Source organism: Glycine max, chromosome 20 (assembly GCF_000004515.6).
Source record: "Glycine max cultivar Williams 82 chromosome 20, Glycine_max_v4.0, whole genome shotgun sequence".
NCBI classification, from domain to species: domain Eukaryota; kingdom Viridiplantae; phylum Streptophyta; class Magnoliopsida; order Fabales; family Fabaceae; genus Glycine; species Glycine max.
In genome coordinates, this window is record NC_038256.2 from 38013579 (window position 1) to 38040663 (window position 27085).

Sequence of the window (27085 nt, forward strand, 5' to 3'; positions counted from 1 at the left end):
TAAATTTCTCTCCACCTTAATTTACATGGGAGTACGCAACGAAGAAAAACTTGAGGAAGATATAAGCAATAGCAGAGAGTTTATCCCGTTTGAACTTTGGGCATTGGAGGCTACCTAGAACATTCCACAAGTTATACAAATGAATATTCACTCAATCAGTCACTCGCTCACTGTGTATGTGAATGTGATTGAGATGTGTTAGTTAGTTAATTAATTAAAACCGATTAGTTTTGTTAGTTACAAAGTGTCGTTAGTTAGTTATTAACTAACTTTGTGACACAGCTCTATATAATATAGCGTGATTATACGAAATAAATAGAATGAATCAATAAACATTCTACCAGATTTCTCTTCCTTCTTTTACACAACTGTTGTTTTTCTGAGTGTAATCCCCAAAAAAGATGGAAGTAATTCTTGAGATTCTGGGAGGGAACTCGTTCTTTATTGATGTCGGTCCCTGGTTCTTTATTGAAGTTGGTCCCTTAGACACAGTCCTCGATGTCAAAGAGAAGGTGCAAAACCTTCACAACATACCCATTTCCTACCAAACCTTTCTCTTCAATGGCGAAATCCTCCAAGACGATCTCCAAGTTTCGACATCTGGAATCGATCGCGGCTCCCGCATTGGCCTCCTAGTCGCCCCACCTGATGATGCAAACCTTGCGCCGCCACAACCGACGCTGACACCGCCATGGCACACACGTCCGTTCGGGATGCCGGAGTTTCCACCGTCGTTGCATCTCAATATACTACCACACGTTTACGATCCGTTTGGATATGGAATGCCAAATATACCGGAGTTTTCATCGTTAACGGAGTTGAGGCCGATGCCACAGATGCCGCAACAGCTTCCGTCATCATCAACGGAGGAGATGCCGGTGCCGTCAAATAGCAATGAGTTTGAAGAACCGCTGCCTGACTTGACGGAGGCGTCACCGCCGTCAGAGACGGCGGTGAGAGTGACGTTGAACGTGAAAGTGCCTGAGATCCAAGATCGCATCCCTATAGAAATGGAGTTTGAAGACACCGTTCTGAAAGTGAAAGAGAAGATAGTTGCGCGCGAAGAAATGCGAGGTGTGCCAGTGGAGAGGATCGCGTTGCAGTCGCATTCAGCGGGTGTGGAATTGCTTGACCATCAGGTTCTGCAGGATTGTTGTTCGGTTTTAGAGAATAACGAGATCGACGCATTCTCTAAAACGTGTTCTGAGAAGCGGATGGTGAACGTGAAACTGCCTATGTCGCAAAATCGTATCCGTATAGAAGTGGAGGTGGACGACACCTTTCGGAAGCTGAAAGAGAAGATTGTTGCGCTTGAAGGGATGCAAGGTGTGCCGGTGGAAAGGATCCTGTTGTATCCGTGTTCACCGATTCCTCAAAGCGTGTTGAATCCTATTTTCTACGTGTACTTGAAATCATCTGTTCCGGTGGCCGGTGGTGGCAGTAGTAGTGCGTCGTCTGGGAAGATGACGGTGTATCTGAAGCCGAACGGTCTCCCAAAGTGTTATCCATTACAGGTGAATGCCGTGGATAATGTGTCGGCGTTAGGGCAACAGCTGGGGCTGTTGCTACAGAATCACCCGCTTCGTCTTCCCCCAAATGAGGTTTTTTTCATGGTTTACAAGGGTGAGTGGATGAATGAACAAGAGTCCTTTGAGTGGCACGGTATTAGGGACTGTACCAAGATTGCAACTTTTGTTGGATGCGTTAATGATTCAATAACCCCAATATTTCGTCCCAACATACGCTAGCTAGCTAGTTGCATAGTGAATTGAAGCAGCCCAAGCAAAGTAAGCCAGTGGAGTATTTGTCTGTTACTAATCAAATCACTTCATGGCAAACAACCCTACCTATCTGTTAGTTGCTGTATAAATAGCTGTCAATAGAAGGTTGAAAATGCACGCACAGTTACTTTCATTGTATTCAAATCCATCTTTCAATGTACACAACAAAAATGTATAATCATTCATCAGTGTTTTGCATGAAACTTTTATATCTTTACTTTGTCACCCTTCTTTTCATGTTAACTGGGTTTGATATCTGGTGGTCGATACCTTTTTTTTTGTTTTATATAATTAACTACAACTAAAACGAATTCAAACATTTAGTGTAACTGCGTGAGTGATATAATAAGCTATTTTATATATACAACTTAAGTTGTCTCGCAATTTTTACATATAAATTTTGACATTTATTATTGTTTTTCTTTTCCTATTTTTTCCCTCTCAAAATATATACAATTGGAAAGGTATGAAAACATGTTTTTCTACAATTTTTAAGGATTAAATCATTTAAATTTATTGCTTTGTATACTAAACAGTGAATTCATATTAAAATTATTAAAGTTACTACTATAATTAAATGGGTTTGGTCGGACATTCGAAGAGCTTATAAACTCATTTGAATAGTCTATAAACTAATTTGTTCAAATAATTAGATATTTGATTTACATCATAATTAAATATTGTTCGTTTGAAAATATAATATTTCTTTGTCATTTTTATTAAATATAAAAATTAGATATATTTTCTTATATAAGTTTTTATATTAACAATATTCTTTAAAACAATACTCAAATTATATAATAAAAAAATATGCATCCATATGGCCTTAAATAATTTATATAATATTTTATTATATAAGATGAATAAGCAATAGAAAAATGAAATAATCATAAAAAGGATAATATACGCCATTGTTGTGATTGACCAAACGCCAATGGTGAGCAACCAGTATTTGGATATAAATTAATATCCTCTTCAATCAATTATGTGTGCATCTAAAATCCGTACCTGGGTGTGGACCAAGCTTGGACATGAAGTCTGCATATCCTCAAGAAGCTAATGTACATGTTTGATATTTATGTTAGATCTTGATTTGTCTTTTTTATTTCTCTCTTCTTTACACAACGTAGAATTACGAAACAGAGAGTGAGTTTGTGAAGGAAAATAAAATTGTGATATATATTACTATGTAAATGAAATTAATGTTCGACTTCGTCCATTAGGAAATTTTGAGAAACAAAAGCCGCAAGAACGTTGGTCCCCAAATGAAATTAAAATTTATGGGAAATGTAATCTTCATGCACCTTTTGGATAACATTAGTTAGGTACAGTTACAAATATTAACCGTTTCTCAATTTGCACTTATTCTCTCACTAGTGAATAGTGGTGACTGTCATGCATGGATGAGGTGTCGGAGTTGCCGCCGAGGTTGAGATGGAGAAGACAAGCGTTAGAGAAGAAGAAGAAAGGGATGAGTGACTTGGTGGCGGCACCGGAGAAGACGCAACCAACGAATGAGTGGTCGCCGCCGGAGTGGACGACAATCGTGCTGGAAGTGAAAGTTCCTGCGTGCAAAGAACGCATCCCTATAGAAATGGACGTGAACGACACCGTTCTGAAGCTGAAGGAGAAGGTTCTTGAACAAAAAGAAATGTACCCCGTACCAGTGGAGAGGGTTGTGTTGCAAACGCACAAAACGCATGTCGAATTGCTCGACCAACAGTTACTGAATGATTGCCCGGTTTTCGATTTTCCCAGCAATGAGATCGACGTGTACTTAAAGCCTCCGCAGCGGCCGCCGCGGCCAGTGGTGTTGAAGGTGACGGTGTTGCCATTGAACTCGAAGGAGAAGATAGAGATGGAGGTGAAGGCTGAGGACAAGGTGGCGGTGTTGAGGGAGAAGCTGGAGCTGGTTCACCGGACGGTTAGGTTTCGTCTTCCTACTCGCGGTCGTTATTTTTTCGTTCACAAGCTGAGTCTGATGGATGAAAGCATCTCGTTTCGATGCCACAATGTTCGCAACGGTGACTCCATTGGCACATACTGGGCGACAGATCATAACGACGTCGCTAAAGAAGATGATGACAACGACGTTGACACCATTGGTTAGTTAATCTGTTGCATATTTGGGGGGAAATTTAGTTGTTGTCTGTTGTATATTAAAAAATAAGAATTTAGAACTGTATGAGTCATGACTCATGAGTAATATACACAGCCACCTTTCCTGTCACATTCAATCAGCTTAGAAATAAGAGTAATGCAATTTTTACCTTCTATAATGACATTAGTTGTTTTACATAAGTCTATCTAAAATGGAAAGATTGTTACCTAATCTCAAATCATATTTTTCCCATCATAAAAAAAAATCTCAAATCATGTGATCTTGTCAATCATCATTTAATACATTATTAATTCTTCTTTTTAATTGAAAAATGTAATTATATGTTATGTGGAGATTAGTTCAGACCATGATCCTTGAATATGTAGTAAGTTTTTGTAATGTTGAGTTTGAGTTCTTTGACACTAGGTCCATGTTTCTCAAAATTAAGTGTCAAAAATAAATAAAGAATTAAAAGTTGTGAAAAAAAACTGTCCTCGTTTATTTTTATTATTCAGAATTAATCTTTATTGAGACTAAAATTATTTACAGAAAGTTAATGCAGCACTAAAAGTTATTTTATTTTTTTGAGAAACAAAAATTGAAATCTCAAAAAAACTAAGAAACTGAAAACTTAGGGGGTGTATTGGATTAAGATTTCAAAGGATTTTAAAAGACTTTTTTATGATTAAAAAGTCTTGTGGTATTCAATCAAGACTTTTATAAAATATAAACAAATCTTGTGATATTCAATTAAGACAATAAAGATTTTTTTTTCAGGGCAACAAAATCTGTTGGTATTCAATTGAGATTTCTTATCACTTTTAAAATGTCTTTTGGTATTCAAAAGTAAATAGATTTTGATGGATTCTTTTGTGGAATGGATTTTGAGAGACTTTTTAGTTAGAAATACACATAAAATACTCCTCCAACAATCTCACCCAAACCCTTGAGACTTTTCATAATCTTCCAAAGACTTTTTCTTCTCCTGTCGAACAAGACACAAACCACTACCAGGTTCATTCTCTTACAACTTTTCAATCAATTTTACCTATTTTTTTAATGGCAATCGATAGTCAATATTGTTCATACTATATATATATTACGCAAATCAAAAGAAAAGGGTGCTGTATATGCTTCAAGATTTCGTATTCATATTGTTTTCAACGTCCAGGCAATGAATATGCATCAAAAAAATGGCAATTGATATGCATCAAGATTTCATATTGTTTTTTTTTAGTACTGTATATGCAAATCAAAATAAAAAACTCTTTTTTTTCTGTTTCTTCAACTTGTTTTTTTACAACGTCCATTATTATTATTATTATTTTCTTGTGTTATTATTAAAATGTTAATTATTAATGTGTTATTATTATTTTTTTGACAGCGTGTTATTATTATTATTATTGTGTTAATAATTTTTTAATTGTTATTGTGTTATTATTATTGTTATTTTGTTAATAGTTTTTTTTTTAAATGATTTTATGATATATGAGTATTATTTTTATGAAAAATGCTAACATGTGCCCTTAAGACACTTGTTAGTGTATTATGTATAGAAATTTTGTATTGAAAGTTGTGCAATTTACTTTTTTAAAAGTCAAAAATTGTTGTTTTTAAGACATAGTTACTATTGGAAGTATCCTTAACATGTGCCCTAAGTGCGCATGTTAGCATGACCCTTATTTTATTATTAGGTAGTTTTTTATTGGTTTTTCTATTGAATTGTATATTATTCGGGATATAGTCACTATACTTTTGACAATTAGGAAACAATAACTATTTTTGTCAAATAACTAGTTTCTTATATATATATTAGCGATCAAATGGGGGATTCACAAGAAAATAACAAAGGAAAGAGTAGAGACAAAGATAATTATGTATCTTGGACTATGGAGGATACCAATGAGTTGTTGCACCTCTTGGTGGATGCTATGAATAGGGGATTGCGTGATGCCAATGGGTCACTTAGCAAACAAAATGTAGAACGAATAATACTTCCTCAACTCAATGCAAAAACTAAATTCCCTAAAACTTATAGTCATTATTTGAGTCGGATGAAGTGGTTTCGAAACCAGTATAACATGATGTCAACCCTTATGCGCAACAACTCTAGCTTTGGATGGGACCCAATTGGAAAAACTTTCACTGCTCATGAGGATGTATGGAAAGATTACTTAAAGGTGAGCTAAGTTCATAATCTTTTAAATATATTAATAGTTATAAATTTAGTAAATTATAATATTTGGGATGTTATAAAAGAAATTCCAAATTTGGATGACATAACGCGTTTCAAGACAGCTGAATTGTTAAATACTAAAGCAAAAAAGGATTTTTTCTTGAAGATGTCACCGGAAGAACGCTCATCTTGGATAAACTTTAAGTTAGGGAATAATTAATATTTTGATCATCTATTATTAACATATTATTTTAAACATCGTGAGTTTGTTGAACTATATCTTTTGGGTCTCTATTTTGGTTGAAGTATTTGGTTTGTTTTTTGGTCGAACTATTATGGTTGTATTTTGGTTGAAATATTTGGTTTGTTTTTTGGTCGAACTATTATGGTTGAAGTATTTAGGTTATATATTTTGTGAAATTGTTGTGGTTAAACTTTAGTTATATTTATTTTATATATGAATTTGTATTAACTTTGATATTAACTTTGATATTGACTTATAACCATGACCATGACATAAAGAACGAAGAAATGGATGGAGATATATATAATGAAGATACAAATGATGAAGATATAGATGACGAGGAAACAAATGAAGAATTTTATGAAGCCACATACACATATGTGATGGCAATTTATGCTTTAATAGATATATTAAATCAGTTTTTGAATATGATGCGTGGTGAACATATTGAACGTCCATTAACTCGACGACAAATTACTAGTCGGGGATATGACTATATACACAAAGCATTAAACGATGATCCTGCAATCTTTCGACAAGTATATAGGATGTATCCTGATGTATTTCGAAAGTTGTGCACGATTATAAGAGAAAAAACACCTTTGGAGGATACAAGATTTATTTGTGTTGAAGAAATGCTTGCATCATTCCTACAGATTGTCGGCCAGAACACTCGATATTGTGTAATCCGCAATACATTTGGCCGATCACAATTTGCTACAAGTGAAAATTTTCACAAGATTTTGAAAGCTCTGAACTCATTAGCACCTGATTTAATGGTTAGACCAGGCTCAACTGTGCCTGCAAAAATAAGGGAAAGCACAAGGTTTTATCCTTATTTTAAGGTATGTGATCATTATCTAATTATAACAAAATTATAATTATAATTGTGATGGCATGTGCAGCACTTCATAATTTTCTTCGCAAAGAATGTCGTTCTGATGAATTTCCAGTGGAACCTACTGACGAGTCTTCATCTTCATCTTCAGTGTTACCAAATTACGAAGACAATGATCATGAACCCATTGTTCAAACACAAGAGCAGGAACGAGAAGATGCTAATATATGGAGGACTAATATAGGTTCAGATATGTGGAGAAATGCTAATAATTAGGCGAACATGAAGTGAGAATCACTTTGTTATTATTTTTTTAGGCAATAATGACTTTGTTATTAAAAGGTTTAAAATTTCTATCGTTTTTATTTTCTTTATTCAAACATTATAATTTATTTATCATCTTTTTCATTCACTTTTGTAACTTCCGTTATTTTTTTGTTTAAAATGTATTAATCTTTCAAAATCTTAAAAATCCATAAAGTACTTTGAAATCTTAAAAATCTGTGTTAGAAATCCATTAAAATCTTGGGTTAAGAATCCTGATTGTAAAAAGTCTTTTAAAAAAAATCTTTTAAAATCCCACAAAATCAATACAATCCCACATAATCTTTTAAAATCTTCAAGATTGTTTTTGTCAAAATATTCTCTCAAAATCCCAATCCAATACACCCCCCTTAATTAACAAAAATGAATACGGGCTAACATGGTTATGGGCTTAGGCTGCCTCATTACCCATTACATGCTCTGTTCCTAAAAAAAAGAAGTTTGGGCCTTTATTCTCCAGTAAGCTTTTTAATTGGGCTCAAGAACTTTAGGTATTTAGGTGAGATTCAATGAAAATTTATACATTAGGCTTGATTTTTTTTTTTCAATTTACGCAAAAATGAAAGAAAAAGTCACACTCTATAAACTTTATTTTTTTCAATATTAATACATTGTTATTGTGGATATATCATTAGCGGAAAAGTAATTCTAATACCAGATTTAATTGACTTTGACTAATTTTTTTATGTGATCAAATAATTTTTTTAGCGAAAAACTTATATATATATATATATATATATATATATATAAGTTTTGTTACTTTTCCGCGTGATTTTTAATCAAACTTTGGGGATAATTTCCCCTCCAATTCAGCCAAAAAAAAAAAAAAACTGACACCATATATTATTAGTAGGCAACTTGTTCGTAAATGGTGTGGCTTATGCGAATGGAAATTGGATTCGTTTTCTTTAACATCATTATTGTTTTTGTCAATGAGCTATCTTTTAGTCTTATGTTATTGGTGAATCTGTCCTTAAGTTGCAGCATTTAACACATCTCCTCATTAGAGAAAAAAATTCTTCCCTAAACGATAGTAAAAACATCTAATAAGAAATAAGAAAGAAAAATTAGGAAAAAGAAAAGTTCATTAAAAAAATCTTTTGGATTATTTTTAAAAAAATATCTAAATATTTTTTAAATGAATAATTTTATATAAACTGTAACTAAAAGTATACAAGTAATGTATGTTAACAAAATACTTGAAAAATCTACTGAAAATATATCTTACAAAGTGAAATTAAATAAGAAAGAATTTAGTGGAATAATTATGATTTTATTTAAAAAATAATTATTAAAGATTTTTTTGCTCCATAATAAGAAAACTTTTCAATTATTCTTTTCTGGTCCATAATAAAAAAAATCTAGCATGACAGCTTTTCCATAGATTTTTAATAATGTAAAAGCAGCCGACTTCAGGCAATGGATAGTGGGGCCCGTATCAACTTCGGACGCTCCACTTGCAACGGGGTGGGCCCAATATAACAACGACGTCGTAACAGATAAAGCGAAGCTTGAAGGTGCATGTGACTCCGTCAAGATTACGAAACCGCCAACTACCACGCAAATTGCAATTCTCAATTTCCTAGAAGGACTCTCCGAAAATGCATCCAATACCAAATATTACCCGTGTCATAGGCACCAAGTGACACCATACATGAACACGCGTCACAATATGACTGGAGAAGGGTTCCACACCTTATGCTATAAAACGCCCCACACCCCTCCTCCTTCCTTCGCAGTTCAATTCCAATATATTCCATTCTCTCTGTGTATTTCCCTACCTCTCCCTTCAAGGTTAGTCGATTTCTTCTGTTTTTCTTCTTCGTTCTTTCCATGAATTGTGTATGTTCTTTGATCAATACGATGTTGATTTGATTGTGTTTTGTTTGGTTTCATCGATCTTCAATTTTCATAATCAGATTCAGCTTTTATTATCTTTACAACAACGTCCTTAATTTGATGATTCTTTAATCGTAGATTTGCTCTAATTAGAGCTTTTTCATGTCAGATCCCTTTACAACAAGCCTTAATTGTTGATTCATTAATCGTAGATTAGGGCTTTTTTCATTGATTACTTCAGATCCGTTAAACGTAACCATAGATCAGGGCTTTTTCATGAATTACTTCAGATCCGTTAAACAACAGCCTTATTTTTTATACTTCTGTGGTTTTTCAAGAAATTGTTCAGATCCGTTGACAAAAAGCCTTATTCGTTGATTCTATATCGTTTTTCGAGAGATATTGCTCAGATCTGTTAGCAACTGCCTTGTTTGTTGATTCTATTGCCGTGGATTAGGGTTTTTTTTCACGAGATTGCTTCAGATCCGTACTTAAGATTACGTAATGGATTTTGATTCTGATTTATCTGTGATTGTTGACTCGACAGATGCAGATCTTCGTCAAGACCCTCACCGGCAAGACCATCACCCTTGAGGTGGAAAGCTCTGACACCATCGACAACGTCAAGGCCAAGATCCAGGACAAGGAAGGAATCCCCCCGGACCAGCAACGTCTCATTTTCGCCGGAAAGCAACTTGAGGACGGCCGTACCCTTGCTGACTACAACATTCAGAAGGAGAGTACTCTTCACCTCGTCCTCCGTCTCCGTGGTGGCATGCAGATCTTCGTTAAGACACTCACCGGCAAGACCATAACCCTAGAGGTTGAAAGCTCCGACACCATCGATAACGTCAAGGCCAAGATCCAGGACAAGGAGGGTATCCCCCCGGACCAGCAACGTCTCATCTTCGCCGGAAAGCAGCTCGAGGACGGCCGCACCCTCGCCGACTACAACATCCAGAAGGAATCAACCCTTCACCTCGTCCTCCGTCTCCGTGGTGGCATGCAGATCTTCGTTAAGACCCTCACCGGCAAGACTATTACCCTAGAAGTCGAAAGCTCCGACACCATCGACAACGTCAAGGCTAAGATTCAGGACAAGGAGGGAATCCCCCCAGACCAGCAGAGGCTGATCTTCGCCGGGAAGCAGCTCGAGGACGGACGCACCCTTGCTGACTACAACATCCAGAAGGAGTCAACTCTCCACTTGGTGTTGCGTCTTCGTGGTGGTATGCAGATTTTCGTGAAGACTCTTACGGGTAAGACTATTACCCTCGAGGTGGAGAGCTCTGACACCATTGACAATGTGAAGGCCAAGATTCAGGACAAGGAAGGCATCCCACCGGACCAGCAGAGGCTGATTTTTGCTGGCAAGCAGCTCGAGGATGGAAGGACCCTCGCTGACTACAACATCCAGAAGGAATCAACCCTTCACCTTGTCCTCCGTCTCCGTGGGGGGTTTTAAGCTCGTTGTGTAATGTTGGATGTGTTCCCAAAACATTTGAAGAACTTTGATGTTTAATGGGTCTGTAATAATGTCCCTTGAAAATAAGTTCGGTTTGTGTTGAACTCAATTGTGTCCCATTAATAATAGTACTCTAATATCCCACCTACGTTTGTTATGAATGTGTGAAATATGAAATGATTAATTGTCATATCGTGTTGTTTTAATTTGTTCTGAATTGGCTAGAGGGGACTTAATATGGATTTTTTATTCGATTTGTGTGGTCTTCCATGCTTGTCATGAAGGAAAAACAGGGATGAGTTGTGTGAAGGATGGTGATCATCCTTCGAATTCGATGGTATTATAGGTTGAAGTCGGTCATTGATAGATGTTATGTAAAGGCAACAATGAAATTTGAACAAACTGAGATCATTGTGGTGATCAATTGAAATGGGAAGGTTCTTCATCAACTGTGGAGTATTGATGGGTAGGAGACAACTAGCTCAAGGCATAAGGGTTTTTTGTTTCATACTTAAAATCAATTTCCCATACTATCAATAAGTTTCAATATAAAATTTATAATTGGAATTAATTTAAACACACATCTTGTTTACGTTTAATGATTATATCTAACTTTAAAAGAAATAAACACTTACTGAATATCTACAAAAATTACCTGGAATAACCAATGAATAATTTTTTATTCATAGCATATATATTAAGTTTGTTTGGACCCACTCAGCGGGGTTCAATGTTTAACACTTATGGTCTGCATGAAGTACCAATTGCACCATTAAAGATGAACCACATCAATTTGTTGTCCTCCATTTTGTCTTCGACTGCAGACCGTGACTTGGCTGAGCTTAGCTTCAAATTGAAGTCTTACTTATTACACTGAATCACCTCGTACGCGATGAGCCATGTTTAAATTTTAATAAATATTATAATAGTAAGCTGGGTTTAGATTTTCTTTTTATTGAATCTATATTAGTATAAGCAATTTAAGTAAATGTGTTTTAAAAAAATTTTATCGCATAAGAGTCTAGTGTATCATAAGTTTCACCATAAAATTTGTTGTAATAGATTATAAAGAATTTATTTTAACAAACTTCACTAAGGAATTCAGAAAGTAAGCTAAGAACAGCTTATACAAATCAGGTCATTTTTATGCAATCAAATAAAGTTTTTAAAAGTTACACTCCTTGAATCAATTACTCTATTCAAGGACAATGAATTTGTTGATAAAAAAAAATTACTCACCCTTGATATTAGCAGAGGAAACATTTTCTGTAAATGTAAAATTTTGATACAACCCACTCTTTTCTTTTCTTTTATAGAGAAAGTCTCTACACTCGTCTAAGAATATAGATACATTTGCCTTTGAAAAATTAAAATCTTACTAACATCCACGCGATCACGCTTCTTATTGGTATGTCTGGATGAAGAATTTTACAATAAAAGTTTTTTTTTTCATTTTTGAATTAAAGGAGTTGTGCAATGTTGTGAGAAAAAAAAAACTAGGAAATATTAAATGATTTCTTCATAAAGCATCGATTTACTACTTACTTTTATTTTGGTAAATCACTCCAATAAATAAATAAATCCCTTTACATTCCCATAAATAAATAAATAAAAAGCATACATAATTTGTTTAGTATATATTTAAAAGTATTATTTATGAGTGCCACACTCGCATGAAATACGGCAAATATTTTCTCAAAATTTGTCTAAACTTTTAGAAATATAATAATATATAACATTGCTTGTATATTGATCATATAAAAAAATTTACACCATCTTTCCATTATAATTCTACATATATATTGAATTTTACGATGATTAACCAATCATTTTAAAAGTTATACTAACAACAAAACAAATTATGATGGCACTGGAACGACATAATCTTTTAACGTGTATAACAGCATTCAGTCGGTAACAATTTTTCTTTAAGAAAAAAAAATCCGCGAGGCTACGATCTTTTTTTAAAAGCACTTATTACATTATATACCTGGGGTAAGATTTCACAGACGCTTTTGTCCAACGTGCATACCCGCTCGTGCTCAAGTCAATCTTGGGCTTATCTAACTATCCTTGCGGCGAAACTTGATACATAATATTTTATTAAATCCATCTTTTTTAACTCTATTCTTAATACAAGAAAACGAATGCTTAATACTTGACATGAATTCCAATAAACAACCTCTTTGAGGGGACAATCAGTAGCACAAAACAAGCCCCCGATCATCCAAGTTTTAAGGAAGGCATTAGGTATAAACCTAGTATGAATAAATTTTTCAAGTACTTGTAGGTAAATAAGTAGAGGTGAAATAAATCAGACATCTATAAGATCAATCCAACTTATAGACACTTTAAATTTTTAGACGGAAAAACTTGTAAAAAAGATTTTTTTATAAAAAATTGAACAAGTTAATTTTAACTTATGACTGCAGTTTTATTCATTTAATCAACCTTATTTTCTTCTTCCATTTGTTGAAAAGCTTGTTCAAATTGGACCATAGTGCATGTTGGAATGAGAATTTTAGCACGTAACTGCACGTTACTCAACCAAACAGCATCATAACAACTCAATGGAACCGGAATTTTCACGCCATAGTATATGTTTTGGATCTAGAATAAACATGTAAGTATATTACAAAAGACAGATAACTGAAAATCCCTCGCTGTATTTGTTCTTTACAGCTTCACATAGTTAGCAATAGGATCAACTAGACAAATGGAAAGAAAGGCAATGCTACCATGCATCTAAAAGAAGACACGGCACCCAATACAACACGAGTATCCATTACACATTGCTTTGCTTGTAAAACTTGGTATCAAGAACTTGCTTGCCACACATTGCACAAACTCCTGCCATACAGAACACATCAGAAATCGAGTCATGTACTTTCATGATAGAACACATTTAATTAGTGTACCATAAATAATACGTATGGTAGCAAATGCAAAAACAAATCAACATGGAAATAGCACCTTTAGAGTAAGCACAGGTGTGGCAGTACTTAGCATTCTGGTGCACTTGCTGCTTGCAAATGGTGCACTTAGTGTTTCCGTAAGGGGTCCATCTGTAAGCAATCAATTTAAAAATACTCTCACAAACTATTAATGACTGAAACATGCATGGTGGAACAAATGGCAAAGTTAATAAAAGAGGAAACGGAACATGTGACACAAGCAGCAAAGGCATAATAGAATATTGGATAAAAAATTGCTGATGATATCAAGAATCATCTATAAGTGCAACTCTAAATGCACACAGATTTACAAAAAGGAACATGTCGGGCATAAACAAGATGAGCCTTCTAATGTTGTGACGACGAAATATGACTATGGGGGAAGTTAGTTAGGATTTGTGACACTGACATGTTAAGGGGTCACTCTCTTTGAGGTCTTGGAATTGTAATCCTGCTATGGCAGAGGTGTTTTGGTGTTAGTCAATGCCAGAGACTTGATCTTTCTCCTTTATTTTTTGCTTCTGTTTTCTGTTGCATAACAGAACATGTCCCTCATTTGAGGGTACTTGTTCATATACATTGGATGGAAATGGCTTTATTCCAGAATGTCACTCATTATAAACAACCATGAAAGCTTTGGGACAGATATTAAGCCATGAAAAAACAACTGTACTTATAATCATTATCAATTGATGTAAAGTGCAAGCCTAGAAAACAATGATTATAGTATTGAGCATCATTTATAAGTCCAATACTAAGCTGAGTAAGCTCACACACACTATAACCAGATATAGAATACAAGAACCTATGATAGACCAGCCCACATGTTGGAACAGTTTTGAAGTTTGCACCGCTTAGCTATATTAGAAATATTTTCCAAGAGCCATGTCAATCAAAATACAGATATCCTGTTTTAAATGTATAAATAGAAAATGACTAAAACATGAAGTTTGAAACAAAACTAAATTGTAGAGGGTAACTGTGAAGAGGGAAAGTGACCAGGGTAATTGTGTTTAAAATTCAAACATGAATCAGCATAAAGCAAATTAACTTACAGAATCAGATCCTCCTGATGGTAAAAATTCAATTAAATACTTAATCAAAATACCCAACTAGCTCCGTTTCACTAACTACTGCCTAATAACATTAGGCTTATTTCTCAACACACAGTCTCATACCATGCAGCCATTAGTACAAACCTATATGTAACAATGCATTGCCACAAAAGCAAATGAAAAAGATATTAAATTGTAACCATCAAACCGAGTATGCAGTGACATAATTGTGCAGGGAATCTTGAGACCAATATCTCCAAATCAGAGTAAGCACATTCCACATATGCATAGCACCTCACAAAGTCATATATACAAACATAAAAAACTCAAAAGCATATTGGTCCAAGGGTGAGTCTCATCCTAACAAGCTCAACCCAGGCCAATTCCTTAGAAGATCACTCCCCCTCTCAAGGGAGGAGTGCTACTTCATCGTAAATGAAATATATGTTGAAATAAATAATACTATTGAGATTCAAAGGTGAAAATAAAGGACAACACGAAAATAACTTTCCACAGTGCAAAGAGACATTATTTTTCAAAAATCTCCGTCGCTTATATCAAGCAAGTGTCAAGTAATTTACATTCCAAAGTCTCTGCTACGAAACTAGAAATGATCACTTTAACATGTTATCCGCTAATTATAAAATATACAGGTGACAAAGCCAAGTTTTGCTTCTTAATTCTCATACCCAATTTTAAAATTAAGAAAAAAGAAATGATCAAAGTATGTAAAGCTAAAGGTTAGGTTAAAAGGACCTGTTTTTCTTGGAGAGAAGCTTGTTCTCGTTGATCTTGCGGCCACCACCCTCGGTAGTATTGCTGGCCCCTTCTTTCCACTTGTCTGGTACTATCACCTTCGATAATTTCTTCTCACCTGCAACCCAAATTCAAATGAAACCAAAAAACGATTAAATCACCGAAAGAGAGATACAGAACGAGAAGTATGAATTGAAGAGCAGGACAAGAAACTCACACTTCTCGCAGACCATTGCAGTCGTTGATGGCTCTGATTACTGATTGATTGATTGATTGATTCAGAATTTTGCGATTCGATAATCAAAATTCGGATCTCCAACCACAACAGAACCGTACGCCCCTTTCTTCGCTTCAGTGGTGTCGTTTAATCTCGCAATTCACCGTTTATCTATCAGTCTTTTGTTTATTTACCCTTTCGAAACGACAGGCTCCGAGTCATATAATTGAAAGATTTGAACCTTTTTAACCCAATTGACAAAATTATCCTCTTCTCATATACCTTTTTAGCTTAAATATCTTCTTTTTTTCAAATAACTTTGAATTTTTTTCATTTTGATCCCAGTAAAAAAATTCATTTTTGATTCTTGTAAGTTTATATTTTTGTTTGACGTTTGGTCCCAATAAGTTATTTTGCTTATTTTTAGGACCTACAAGTAACTTTTTTTTTTAATTTTTATCATTGTAAATACGAACTTATGAGGTTTATAAATAAAAAAATTAAAATCTTAAAGTGACTAAAATTAAAAAGTTACAAACTTACAATAATTAAAAATGACAAAAAACTTATAGAATCATAATTGGAAAAATGCCAAAGATATATTTAAGCCATTTTTATTTACCAATTTATACCTAATATAGACACTAGCTAGTGAAATCTTTATGTTTTTTCTTAAAAGGTCAACTTTTTATTAAGTTATTAATGAAATTCAAGTATTAAAAACATTATTTATTGATGCAATACATAAATTTAATAATAATTATAATTAAATAATAAAATTGAAAAAGTATGAAATTAAAATTAAAGTATATCTTAGAGCATATATTTTTAAACAAATAATATTGGTATAAATACACTATTATGTTATACAAAATGTTATTGATTATGAATACAAAAATATTATTGATTGAATTAAGAAATTCTATTATTAATATATAATTATTTTAAAAAACTGATAAATGTTTTAAACTATATGAGATATCTAGTCAAGTTGTGAAAACTCAAAATAGTTACTCTAGAATGGAGGAACTAACTATTAGTTAACGAACTTTAAAAGAAGCCTTAAATCATTATCCTAAAAGTGAAGAAACATCTTGATAGTGTAAAAGAAAAAAACTCATCTGTGGACTGTGGATAACATTTATCACCGTTTGTTCATGAGATTTTGTTAGGTTATAGTACTAGTTGATGCATTTCTCCAATCATGTTTTTATAATTTTGCAAGTAGTGTTCAAAAGGAGGGATAAGCCGGTGGTGGGGGACAATGGAGACTTGGAATGGGTAACGAATCCAATAAATGTTTCAATATATAATTGCCAAACTTTAAAAAGCTTACAACATACAAAACTGCACATTATTCTCATTCTCATAGTAACTAAAAAATGATAAGGCAGAAAAGAGAGATTTAAAAGAATAAGGATTTCTCCCCCTAGGCATATTAATCCCATGGACTCAATGAACACTCCTCTGGGGTAGTTGGATAACGTTCAGAATCCTGGCAGTAGTCATAGATCACAAGGTTCCTCTGAACCCAAGCATAATCCTTTTTCTGATCATCAGAGAGGTGCCAAGCATCATACTGATCCCACCAATTTTTGGTTGTGGTTGAGACACAAGCAGGGTATGGGTCTTCCCATTGGCAACCATCCACACTGAAGTCCTTGTAGGATGACACAAATGGGGCTAATTTCCAGTTTGTCTTCTCAAGCCCACCTCTTGTGGCCCAGTCATCTGCATTCCATATGCTGGAGAACAAGTACATGGGCTTCTCATTGGGGAAGAAATTGTTTGGCTCCCCATTGTTCTTGAACACCCTCACAGGAACTCTATCCACAAAAAACCTGTTCACAATTTAATTGCTTCATTCAGTCAGCAAAGTTCCATTCACCTCATCTCAGAAAGAAAAAGAAGTGACATTTATTATCTCAAAAGTTTAATAATGGAAGAAATGGAGAGAATCCAAACCCCAAAGAAGTACTTAGACTAGTCACTAGACGAATATTTTGAAGTTTGTTATCTGGGTGTCATTTTACATTAAAATTATGAGATTAGTTGTCATGCTGTCAATGTAAGAAAATTTACAGTCAACTAGTAAAAAATCATAATTAGAATGGTTTTTTAAAATGATTAATACAAAAATAAAAATAAAATGTATCACTCATGGTGATATTTGAATATATACTATTAATGTAGGCTAATTAAGTTCTAAGATTAAATACAATTAAAAAGAAATAGCAACATTAAGAATAACCTATCAATTGCCCAAAGTGGTTAAAGGAATAAAGCTTAAAATCTCATTTTATGATCCTTTTAAGAAAAGCCCTCTTTCCTTTAATCCTTGTTATTGTCCACACGATTTATCATATATGCATTATAAGCTAGCAGCAATTAAAAAACTAGGCCCACCCTGGTACGGGTCCTACTGGACCATGTTCGTTTTCTCAACCTCACAAACATGTCCTGTTCTACTTTTGACAATTGAGAAGAGAAGTTTTAAACCAACAACAGCATTAAGGATATTTGCAAAAACACGTTTTGAAGAACATCAACACTTTTTTTCTTCTGAGATTTGGGTGATAAGAACACAAGTTATAGCAGCAACTGGTAGTAGGATAAGATGGAACTTACACTATCTGGTGGTTGTTCCAGAGAATGGAATAGGTGTGGTAGTCCTCTGTGGGGTCAAACCAAAGCATGTGCCTCATTTCACGCCCACCAGTCCCATTCTTGTATACATTAGTCTGAATCAAATAAGGCTCTCCTGTTCTGTTCCCCAAAAACTCAAAATCAAGCTCATCTCTTTCTGGTCCCGCACCATTTTCTGAGCACATCTGCAACAATTTCCCACTCATCACAATGGAATCATAGAAACATAGAGGGAAACTCACGAAAAAATAAACAATGTCTAAAGTGGATAAAACATAGAAGCAGTTTATTTGATGTTGTTCTCCGATTAGAATTAAAGTATTACTTCAATAATTTTTATAATAAATGTTGGGTTTAAAAAACAATATAGGTTGCCGAAATGATACTCTAATTCTGATTAAAGAATAACACTAAAAACATGTAAGAAATTGCATCTAAGTTTTGTTTTGTCTAATTCTGATTACTGGACTTCAATGTTTTTTACACTTACATAATAAGCTGTCACAACACCAGCAGAGTCACCTGCTACCAACTTCAGCTTCATACTGAACCACCCAAATCTGTAGCGTTGTTTTGTTTGAAATCCACATCCTATCAAACAGTGAATATTGCTTCAGAAACAGCCTCAAATCTCAAATTTGATGCTAACAGTTCAAATTCTCCAATCAAATCAAAATACACATTGCATGCTCAACAAAGTTGTAAATTTTAATGTCTTGCATTTGGTACCTGTGTCTTTGTCTAGTGAGAGATACCAGATCTGTCCATCTTTAGAGGTAGTAAAATGGTCCTCAGACCACATTATGCTGAAATTGTCCTCAAAAGATCCTTTGGACACAGCTGCTTCTGATGAATAGAAATAAGCAGCTACAATTGCTGCAAGGAAAAGAATCGAGGAAGCTGAAGAAGATGATGCCCTTGCATCCATTTTGGGTAGGAGGAGAGTTTGGACTCGAGAGTGGAGGGTTTCTCAGCTAGATCTCAGAAACCGAGAAGGGGCACTTCATTAAATGACCATGACTTTGAATATGATTTTAGCAACATCCAGTTGTAACATCATAGGCCATTGTTCTGCTTTGTTTATTTAATTATACTGCATGTGCCAATGTCTAATTGTACAAATGTGCCCTTCATGAATAACAAAATGTCCTTACCATTTATCTTACACGTAAGGGTTAAAAGAATTTATAAATAGATTATGTTAGAGATACAGTCAAAATGTATTAATAATATTTCTTTCGTCATATATTAATAGTATATTTCATTATAGTTTTTCAATTTTTATTATTTGACTTCTTAATATTGATTAGTATTTAAGAGTAATTTTAAATTCTCTTATTTATTAAATAAAAATATCAAATATTTTTTCATAACTTTAACAAATTAAATGTAGTTACGTTTTCATTTATTTTTATATAAATGTTTTAAAAGTTATTAAAAATATATTCTAAGAAAATATCACCTTATTCTTTCAATAAATGTCTTATTCTTTGAAAAGTACTTTTCATACTAATAAAATGGTTAAAAACACATATAGAGAACATATGAATAAGAGTGTGAAAGCAAAACAAGAATTGTAGTTTTTAACTTATTTTACCTGTTCCTCTGTTACATCATCTATTGATAGAGAGGGTAAGCTAAAAGAAAATATTGTCGATGTATCTATCACTCAGATGTGGGCCTTTGGCCCCTCCCAGCATCATAAAATAAAACTAAGATGTTAGAGGAATTTATAAAATTTAATTAATGTACACTGTAAATTTAAATATATTTTTTTAAAAAAATTATTATAAAATTAATTTATTGGATAAAAGTATAAAATTATTTTAAATTTTTATCAGATAAATTGTTTATTCATTTATATATAAAATTTCATAATAAAATTAAACTCTGAAAAACAATTTGGGATGCTAAAAATGACAAGAAACAGGAGATGGGTAGATGAAGGCAAGCCAAGGGCATATTGGTGAAGAAAGAAATATCAAAATAGTGAATCAATGGAATTTACAAAACTAATGTGGGAGTGGGACCCTAGCCAGGCTGCATTTGCCAATTGCAGTGGCTGTCTAGGCAAGCTAGCTGTACAAGAATGAAAATCGCAGTGGGCTCCATGCATTGCATGTAACAACGTCATCCTTCTCACTTGCTACTTCAATATATAATTGTAACTCAATGACGTATTATAATTAAATTCATGAAAAATAAGTTTCAATTAAAAAGGTTTCGGAGAAAAATAAAATAAGATTTTTCTATCATTTCTAATTAAATTTATAAGACTTAATCACACTTTTAATTTCTTAGATATTATAATTATGTGATTTAATCCTTATACTAGTTTTTTTTTTTTAATTTTTAACAAATTTTGCCGAGATAACATTAAATGTATTCACGTGTTGTTTTACAAATATACTAAGTTGAATTATTCTTTTAGTCCCTTATGACTGTGAAACTCAAAAAACTATAAGTGTAATTAAACTATTTCAATATATATGTTAAGCAACCTCAGTTATCATGTCTTCAATGTTATATGAGCAAAATTTGTTGAATACATGACGAAAGAGTAACATAGGGACTAAGGTTGCATAATTGCAGTACCTAGAAGACTCAGATTACAAAATTGAAACTCGAGCACCGATATTCCATAATTGCAATAGCCGAGGAAATTAAAATACAATTAAACCAACTTATAAATATATAAAATCTAAATCATTCAATTCAATCTATCACCAAAAGCGTGGATATCTATAGAGGAGGATCCATTTATATATTTTAATCAAGTAAGTTAATAAATTATAAATTAAGATAAACTTATTAATCACTTTCTTTTAATTATATATTTTAAAATATGCGCAACAAAAGCATACTTTACCCTTTATTTTAATAAATTTTGTGGTGAAACTGGTGATGTAAACTCTTACGTGATAAAAGAAAACTATTAAAAATATTTAAATTACATTTAAATATAGCTTTAATAAAAAGAAAATCTAAACTGAGCTTATTATTATATTATCTATTAAAATTTAAACATGACTTCAATTTGAAGCTAAGCTCAGCCAAGTCACAGTTACAGTCGAGGACAAAATGGAGGATAACAAATTAATGGTCCATCATTAATGGTTTCCTGCTTTGCCAAACGGGTTGTGTGCTCCTGGAACTCAAAATACATTAATTTTTATATTTATTTTACATCTTAATTGATCTTTTTTCTCATTACTTTGCTTATTAGTTTTCTTCTTGACTTCTCTCTTTTTCAAGGTGTAAATAGGAAGAGAGATTATGAAGAAAAAAAGTGCCTAACCTATGTTATGTTGTATAATTTGTTACATAGATTACCATGATAATCTTTTACAAACAACTGAAACTAGTAAAATCTGAAATAGAATCAATCGCTGTAAGCAAGTTGGTAACTTACCTTTTCATAACATAAGGAAAATCAAAGTATCAAATCACTTTCTATAAACTGGCTGACTTGAATTTTATCTTCAATTTTCTATTTTCAGATTTAACTTATGTTCCTACACTAATTAAGACATCATAGCGATATGCTCAAACTTTAATTTATATGACAAGTCCAAAATTAAAACATTCCATTGTTGTAGAACATTGCACCTTACATTAACATCAGTCATAAGGTTGACCATTCAGCACAAGCTTGGATAGGTTGATACAAGATAATCAGAAGATTCATAACAGAAAGCATCAGTCATAAGGTTGACCATTCAACACAAGCTTGGATAGGTTGATACAAGATAATCCAAAGATTCAAAACAGAAAGCATCAGTCATAAGGTTGACCATTGAACACAAGCTTGGATAGGTTTATATAAGATAATCAGAAGATCCAAAACAGAGTATTTTCAAACCCAAGAATGGAGTATGTCTAAATATATATCCAACGAATTCAGATTTGTTGCAATCACAAATTCATGTAGTCATCGTAGTCACCAAATCAAAGCTGTTGGATTAAGATAAAATGACTTGGATTCAAATTCCAGCAAATCAGATTTAACACAATTAAAATATGATCTGTTCGATCTTATCTTTCATCTAACAACTCAGTTTTGCTGAATGCAGTTAATATCTAGTATCTATCCCTATGGCTTTTAAATCTTGATTGAGAAATCAAAAGTACAGCACGTGAATAAACTGAATATCCCATTAGATCTAATTTAACTACCAAAATGATGTTGGCCACTCTTCCCTTGCAGTCAAGTTGTTGCATGGGCAGAGATACCCTGCAGTTGTTGAAATTGAGCAAAAAAATGTATCCATCTACCTTGTTATTAAGGGTTTGCTTGGTTGAGAGGTTAAAAGAGGGGAAGTGAAAAACTTGGAATAAAAATCATTTTACACTTGCTTGGTATAACAAAAATATGAAAATCTAACTATTTTACTTCAATTGAAAATAGGAGAAATTAGAGTATTAAACCCATTGGCTAAAGTCTGAGTACCAAACATTAGACTATAAAACGCAGTGTAGTAGAGGAATGGTGACAAAATTCCATCTGACACCAAACAGAACCAGACTTTTAAGAATCTTCACGAGATCATGCTATGAAATGAACAAACTTAATAGTAATTGAATATTGAGATTAGAAGAAAGGTAAAAAAAAATTGCTCCTTGTTCAATACAATGTGTTATCATAAAGGATGCAAGCAAAACCGTGAAAATATTACAAAGGTTTTTGGATCGTGACCTTATTTAACTCATGCTTTAGGAGTATGTCAATAGATATAAACTACAAATCTCACGATTAAGCATAGGGGCTTTGATTTGATAATAAATAGAAGGCCTAGTCAAGTAACTATTTGACCGATTATAAATTTATAATGCATGATGATACTGACAAAGACAAAATGTTGTAAGCCAAGGCATGCCCATACTTTTGCTTAAACTTCTGGTTCTGTCAAATCTGTATCAGAGAAAATAGAAATAGGATCTCTAAAGTGTAAGTTATAGATTGTGAAGTGATCAAGTGAAGTGCTAAGTGGATAAATTTTTGGTAAAGTTAAACAACTTGGTACTTAGGAATCTACAGATTCACTAAAACCACACATTTGATCCTCTCATCCATGGATATATATATATCCTGCACTTCAGGGCAGCCAAATTCTAGAGACTAATCTCTACATTACTCAAGCACTTGCATAACAGAACAAATCTACATACTCACTTACTTGCATAACAGAACAAGTCTACATATTCACTCCAAAGACCATCATTAAAAAAAGCACAACTTGAGACTAATATAACAATCAATCTAGCAGCACCAATAAAGAAAAACGCTATTCAGCATTATGCAACCACCACTAATAATCATAACATGTTCAACCAAAATGTAGTCCTCATACTCAAATTCAAGTTCTATATAAAATCCGGCAAAGTTCTAACACAAGACATTTTCGCTAAGCTTTATAGATTTTAATAAAATGGGAAAGCAGGCCCAGAATACCTCTTAATTCCAGCTAGAGGGCCAAAAGCCGTGAATCCCATACCCTGTCTTCCAATTATCCAAGTAAACAACCTGCTTGACAGCCAAAAACGAAACCAAGAGCGCGAAAATCATAACCACCCTCTGCACGCTGACGTTGCTAACCCTAACGAGCCCGTGGGTCATAAACGCCAAGAGCAGGCCCACGACGGTGTACAAGAAGCCCACAGCGAAGCCCTCTGCACCAAGCTGCATCCCTGAGCCCTGGTAAAAAAACACGAGCTTGGAAGGGTCGTTGCGGTCGACGAGGAACATGGGCATCTTCCGAATGATGTTGTGCATTGCACCAGAAACGCTGAAGAAGTAAACGAAAACTGAACCTGCCAACCAGACCTTAGGGTCGTGGAGTATGGTCTGTCCGGCGAGAAGCTTCTTGAGGAGAAAGGGGATCCAGAGGAGGATGAAGACGGTTAAGAGGACGAGCTGGTTGCGGGAGAAGAGGGGGGGGCGGTGGATGGGGCCCACGGAGAGGTTAGTCTTGGACTCGACGAACTCGGCCATGGAGTCGGCGAGGCGGGAGAAGTCGCCCTGGTCCATGGACTCGGAGTCCTTGAGGCCCATGTTGGGCCCAATGAGGCGGATGTGGGGGAGGGCGTTGACGCCGAACTGGGAGAAGGAGAGCTGGGACTCCTTGAACTCGATGTCGCAGAAGAAGAGCTTGTTGGTGTTGGGAGGGTTGTTGTTGGCCAGGAAGGAGGAGGAGACGATGGAGAATTCGTTGCGGAGCTCCGTGAGGCGGAGCTCCGGCTTGTCGTGGAGCTGCGCCGCGTCGAAGAAGAGGAGGATGGAGTAAGGGCGAGGGGTTTTCACGGCGGTGAGGAAGCGGGCCAGGGATTGGTCGTTCAGCCGGATTAGGCCCGATTTGGATCTCGATTGCAGGGACACCAATTCGCTCACTCTTTCGTCGTCGGAGGCGATCGCGGATGAGACGAACACCATCAGTATCAGAAACAAGAGCTTCGAGAACGGAGACATTGTCGAATGCTTGGGATGAATAGGTGAAAGGAGAAGGAAGGGAGGGTTTCAAAGTCTCCGATCGCGAGCAAGACAAGAGAAGACCTTCCACACTGTCACTCCTCCAATAATCCCCAATTTCCACACGGAGAAATGTTTCCTTATATTTTAGGATAAATACCAAATTCGTCCCCTAAAGGTACAATGTAGTAATAAATTGATGATAAAAAAGTGCTATAAATTAGTTTTTTAATTATATTTATGAAATTATTATATTTTTTAATAACTAATTTTACATTCAGTTATATTATTTAGAAAATAATTTATTATTAAATTATTTATAAGATTAATTTATTGTGAATTTTTACATTTAAAGATTTGATTTAATTTTTTTTCTTAATTTATTAATGTCTCACACGGAAGAATTTAGTTATTTACCATTAACATAAATAAGTAAGTATGTTTCAAAAATGTATATATAAATGAGGAATTCAATAAAAATATAAAAAAAATCGGATCATTGAATAAAATAAATAAACCATTGACATTTCCTAAAAAAGAAAGAAAAATCATTGAAATTATATTTTTTTTTACTTTTATTGATGTAAACTATTTTTTTACTTGATAATTTTTAGGATCATCTTTTCTTCTAATTATATTTATTTATAAAATTTGACCTCATTTTCACTCAACCAACGCATAATGATTGACATTTTATTTATGTACATGATAAATTATAATTTTCTTAAAATTTAAATTTACTTTAGTTGTTTCTGATTATCAGAAGAAAAAACATGGCAAATTATAAATTTATTAAAAGTTAAATTTACTTTCACTGTTTTATTCATTGATGAAATAATTTTATTTTAAATTATAATGTGAATTATTTGCTCTAGAGAAATCAAACTAATAAAATTGAGTCTTGTCTTTTGGAGAAAAATAATTTGGAAGTAATTTATCTGAAAGAAATGTAATCAGCATTTATATATACTTGTTAGTTGAAATTGTAAAGATTTTGGTTTCTATTTAGAAATGTTTTGAATCTGAATTTTATAAATAAAAAAAATATTAAGAGAGACTGACTCCTTTAAATGAGTTTACCTGACATGACTCATATTAATTAAATTTAAACATATTTTTGAAATAATTTGACATAAATATATTATTAAAGAACTTAATTTTTAAAAATTTTGTGTATTTACATTTTATTGTAATTTAATCTATTAGTTTTTTTCTTTTATTAATTTTAAATTTTATTATTTAAAGTACATCATTAAATGGTAGATTTTCGTATTAACTTATACTTTTTTAAAAAAAAAATTCATAATTTAACGTATTTTCTAAAAAAAAATCTTAAGTACTAATTATTTTTAGTAGTTTCTTGATCTAATCTTTCCCTTCCCGATATGAATTAATTTGAAAAGTATTACTTTCAATTTTTTATATTATTTTATTAAATCTTAAATACACTACCAACCACATAAATCATCTTGCACGCGATTGCTTAACCTAAAATAATAATAAATGTCTATATAATAATTTTTATTCGACTCAAACATAATCACTTACTTTAAAAACAATACACGTAGTTTCAACAACAAATCTTATATACCCAAATTTCTAAACTATTTTTTATATTAAAGAACTTTTTCTTTATTTTCTTTCCAAACCCTTTTATTTAACTCGTTTATAATAAACTGAAATATACTATTTCAAAAGTGTCATATATTTTTAAATTTAAATTATTTATTCTGATATATTTTTTATTTTATCCCAACTCATTTTGCTGCATTTTTTATAATACTAGAGGTTTTTCAAATTATTTTTAACCTATAATATTGAATATGAATATAAAATTAAAATACACTTGGGCGATATATGTAAAATGCTTTGTAGTTTAGTTTTTTTTTTTTTTTGGTTTATGACTACTCAATTTTGAGATTATTCGTTAAATTGACATAATTCACCCCAATTAATTTCCTTACTTTTGACATTTCTTACATCTTTTTATTGTTATATAAATAAAATTCACAACTTAACAATAAAGACACAGAAATTGGCTTATATCTATTTTAATGACGTTAACAATACTTCATCATTTGGATATCTATATTTATTTTTCCACATATAGACATTAACAATGAATGAGATCTTATCGTCCATTATGAGGCAAAATAAACTTTAGCATCCCGTAGACAAACAGATACCTTATACAAGAAAATATACTGGTCACTTTTCATCGAT

General features: G+C 33.2%; 4 protein-coding genes across 4 annotated transcripts; 1 reads left to right on the forward strand and 3 right to left on the reverse strand.

The window, feature by feature from the left end:
- The first annotated feature begins 9198 nt into the window (after positions 1–9198).
- On the forward strand, positions 9199–10958 carry LOC100799042 (polyubiquitin). The gene is made up of 2 exons (NM_001248971.2): positions 9199–9258; positions 9851–10958. The coding sequence occupies exon 2, from the start codon at positions 9851–9853 to the stop codon at positions 10766–10768; it is 918 nt and encodes a 305-aa protein (NP_001235900.2). The 5' UTR covers positions 9199–9258; the 3' UTR covers positions 10769–10958.
- A 2335-nt stretch (positions 10959–13293) lies between these two features.
- Positions 13294–15938, reverse strand: LOC100306433 (cysteine-rich PDZ-binding protein-like). Its single transcript, NM_001248036.2, has 4 exons — positions 15751–15938; positions 15534–15651; positions 13742–13833; positions 13294–13618 (listed from the first exon to the last, which is right to left on the reverse strand). Exons 1-4 carry the CDS (start codon positions 15764–15766, stop codon positions 13554–13556), a joined length of 291 nt encoding a protein of 96 aa, NP_001234965.1. The 5' UTR covers positions 15767–15938; the 3' UTR covers positions 13294–13553.
- Positions 15939–17037: 1099 nt separating this feature from the next.
- LOC100793766 (probable xyloglucan endotransglucosylase/hydrolase protein 8) lies at positions 17038–19457 on the reverse strand. The gene is made up of 4 exons (XM_003555979.5): positions 19126–19457; positions 18887–18987; positions 18379–18581; positions 17038–17591 (listed from the first exon to the last, which is right to left on the reverse strand). The coding sequence occupies exons 1-4, from the start codon at positions 19322–19324 to the stop codon at positions 17189–17191; spliced, it is 906 nt and encodes a 301-aa protein (XP_003556027.1). The 5' UTR covers positions 19325–19457; the 3' UTR covers positions 17038–17188.
- Positions 19458–23544: 4087 nt separating this feature from the next.
- On the reverse strand, positions 23545–24986 carry LOC100793228 (oligosaccharide transmembrane transporter). Its single transcript, NM_001317571.2, has one exon. It carries the CDS (start codon positions 24860–24862, stop codon positions 23852–23854), a length of 1011 nt encoding a protein of 336 aa, NP_001304500.2. The 5' UTR covers positions 24863–24986; the 3' UTR covers positions 23545–23851.
- Positions 24987–27085: the final 2099 nt, after the last annotated feature.

Coding starts and splice junctions, on each gene's coding strand:
- LOC100799042 (NM_001248971.2), top strand. CDS start 9,851: ATGCAGATCTTCGTCAAGACCCTCACCGGCAAGACCATCACCCTTGAG.
- LOC100306433 (NM_001248036.2), bottom strand. Junction 13,834..15,533: donor CTTCTCTCCAAGAAAAACAG/GTCCTTTTAACC, acceptor GATTGCTTACAG/ATGGACCCCTTACGGAAACA. Junction 13,619..13,741: donor CACCTGTGCTTACTCTAAAG/GTGCTATTTCCA, acceptor TCTGTATGGCAG/GAGTTTGTGCAATGTGTGGC.
- LOC100793766 (XM_003555979.5), bottom strand. CDS start 19,324: ATGGATGCAAGGGCATCATCTTCTTCAGCTTCCTCGATTCTTTTCCTT. Junction 18,988..19,125: donor CTCACTAGACAAAGACACAG/GTACCAAATGCA, acceptor ACTGTTTGATAG/GATGTGGATTTCAAACAAAA. Junction 17,592..18,378: donor TGGAACAACCACCAGATAGT/GTAAGTTCCATC, acceptor AATTGTGAACAG/GTTTTTTGTGGATAGAGTTC.
- LOC100793228 (NM_001317571.2), bottom strand. CDS start 24,862: ATGTCTCCGTTCTCGAAGCTCTTGTTTCTGATACTGATGGTGTTCGTC.